This window comes from Mytilus edulis, chromosome 7, assembly GCF_963676685.1.
Source record: "Mytilus edulis chromosome 7, xbMytEdul2.2, whole genome shotgun sequence".
Taxonomy (NCBI): Eukaryota; Metazoa; Mollusca; class Bivalvia; order Mytilida; family Mytilidae; genus Mytilus; species Mytilus edulis.
Window position 1 is genome coordinate 61,420,624 of NC_092350.1, and position 2,670 is coordinate 61,423,293.

Below are 2,670 nucleotides of genomic sequence, written 5' to 3' on the forward strand. Positions count from 1 at the left end.
AAAAATCAAAGAGAATTTATGTATAGATTACAAGAAATAACCATTTTTTACTTATCGTAACCATATTGTTGTTTTTTTGTTGTGGGGGCAATTATTTAGATGTTGATATTAATAACTAATAATGGTGGTTTGGGCAGCACTTAATGTTGGTAGTTGATGTTGGTAAGTGTGCTGATGGTTGAGTGTTGAGAAATATGTTTGTTGCTGATGGTGTTGAATGATATTGGTGATAGATGACGGAGTGCAGTGTTTGTGGTGACTTATATATGAGGATAATGATGTTAGTTGATGTTGTTGGTAGATGGTGTTGAATTATTTTGGTGGTTGATGTTCGTGATTGATATCTATGATTGATATTGGCGACTGATGCAAGAAGTTGATGTTGGTTCAGTTGGTGTGATAAATGATATATTAATGAAAACCATTTTGTAGTTTGTAGTCATGGCGACTTTTCTGAGCTGTAGTGCTTGTGACGAACGTAACATCACCAAAACAACCTTATTCTGGTGTACAGAATGTGACGTGGCACTATGCATAAAATGCAAGGAACAACATAGTGTGTCTAAGACATTTATGAATCACAGTGTGATCCCCATTACCGATTACAAGAAATTACCAACAGATTTTCTGAAAGCTTCTAGGAATTGTGCCAAACACAATGAACAATTTCAAATGTATTGTCAGAAGCACGAATCTCCTTGCTGCAGAAAGTGTATAACAGAATGTCATAAAACATGTCAGGACATCGTCAAGCTAGATGAAGTCATTCATAATGCTAAAACTTCAAACGCAGTTTGTGAGATAGAGGAAACATTAGTTGAAGTAGCAGAGAATCTACAGAAAATTCGCCGGCATCAACAGGACAATCTGTCAACTTTGAAGAAACAAAGAAAGGAAATTGAAAAAGAAATTATGGAGACCAGAATTAGGATCAATAACCATCTCGACAAACTACAAGAAGATCTCATTAATCAACTTAATGCGGTCGAAGAGATAGAAAATTCCAAAATTTGTCTTTTATTGTCATCATTAGAAAATAAAGAAAGAGAAACAGCAGAATACCAGAAAAACATTATGAACATAAAGAAACACTCAACAGACCTTGAGATGTTCCTTTCAATGAAGCAAATGGAGGAAGACGTCTTACAAACGGATAAGTTCCTGCAGTCGCTTGTAAAAAGCAATACCTTGACGCAAAATTCTATATCATACGAAATCAACACCTCTATTGAGAATATCATGTGCGGAATCAAAAGTTTTGGAGAAGTGCAAATTGATGCTAAATCTTGTGAGATTGTTCTGCTTAAGAAAAAGGTCAAACAAGCCCAAATGTTGGTACCCAGAGTCCGATCAATATCCATTGAAAATATCAAACTAACGATACAAAAGACCATCAACACCCAAGAAGAAGCCATTTACGGATGTTGCATGCTAATGGATGGTCGAATGGCATTTACCTACTACTATGAGTGGACAGTAAAAATATTCAATAGTCAAGGATTAAAAGACTTTGAAGTGAAGATGCCATGTATAGCATTTGATATTTTGTTCATCAGTGAAGACAATACATTAGCTGTAACATCTGGTAATTCAAAAAAGCAGTGTATCACAATTATAGACGTGGAGCGGAAACAAATAAAGAAAATTATTTCAGTGGATTCGTTTGTATATGGCATAGCACTGAATGGAAACCGATTGATATATTCAGCATACACCAACGGTATACGAATGATCAATCTGAATGACGAGTCTATTCATAATATAATTGGAAATAAAATGCCAAATGAATGTTACATCGTAACATATATGGACAAAATATATCATACAAACAGAGTATCAGATACTGTTTCATGTTTTACTTTAGAAGGTAAACTTCAATGGACATTCCAAAATGAAAACGTTCTGAAGGATCCTCATGGTGTAGATGTAGATAATGATGGTTACCTGTATGTAGTGGGGAACGATTCGAACAATATGGTAATCATCAACCCTGACGGAAAACGATGTAGAGAAGTACTAACAGCAAGTGATGGTCTTAACAGGCCTACCTCGGTTCATTATAATAAACAAAAAAAGCAGTTGCTGGTCGCGAACTTCAGAAACGAGGCTCAGTTGTTTAGTTTCATCTAACACGTCTACGGTATTTACATTTGAACATCTCTCTTTTTGGAGCCTTCTGTGCAATGTTTATTTTGACTGGATTTTGGAAACTTGTTTTGTTTATTTTGTCAGCTTCTAGAATTAAATATGAAACATTTGTTTGAAACAAAATAATGCATTCAAAAACATTTAATAGTTATTCTTATATTATCAATTTATGCACTTGTATTTTGCTTTGTCACAGCTACAAATGTATTAAAAAGTACTAGATAAGTCTTAAATTATGCTTAAACATTAACTGTAAATGCATGCTCATGTGATATGTGGCATAAAGAAACAAATCAACAACAACATCAACATATCGTACACTATAGCCCCTAACCTTGAAGAAATTTCAGTAAGGTAGATAAAAATATATATGCTATATTGTTATGATTGTCTCTATAATGAAAAAAAATTGAAGATTAAAAAGATGAGTCAATAGGTCAATATTCTCTTAAATATACTTATATGTATGAATGGAAAATGTATACTTTTTTGTAAATAAATTGATGTTCTAATTAATCTGAT

The 2,670-nt window shown here is 33.4% G+C and overlaps 1 protein-coding gene across 1 annotated transcript; it reads left to right on the forward strand.

The window, feature by feature from the left end:
• Positions 1–441: 441 nt before the first annotated feature.
• On the forward strand, positions 442–2,130 carry LOC139483294 (uncharacterized). Its single transcript, XM_071267323.1, has one exon. The coding sequence runs from the start codon at positions 442–444 to the stop codon at positions 2,128–2,130; it is 1,689 nt and encodes a 562-aa protein (XP_071123424.1).
• The last annotated feature ends 540 nt before the right edge of the window (positions 2,131–2,670 follow it).

Excerpts from the sequence above, each read along its gene's own strand:
- LOC139483294 (XM_071267323.1), top strand. The coding sequence starts at position 442 with ATGGCGACTTTTCTGAGCTGTAGTGCTTGTGACGAACGTAACATCACC.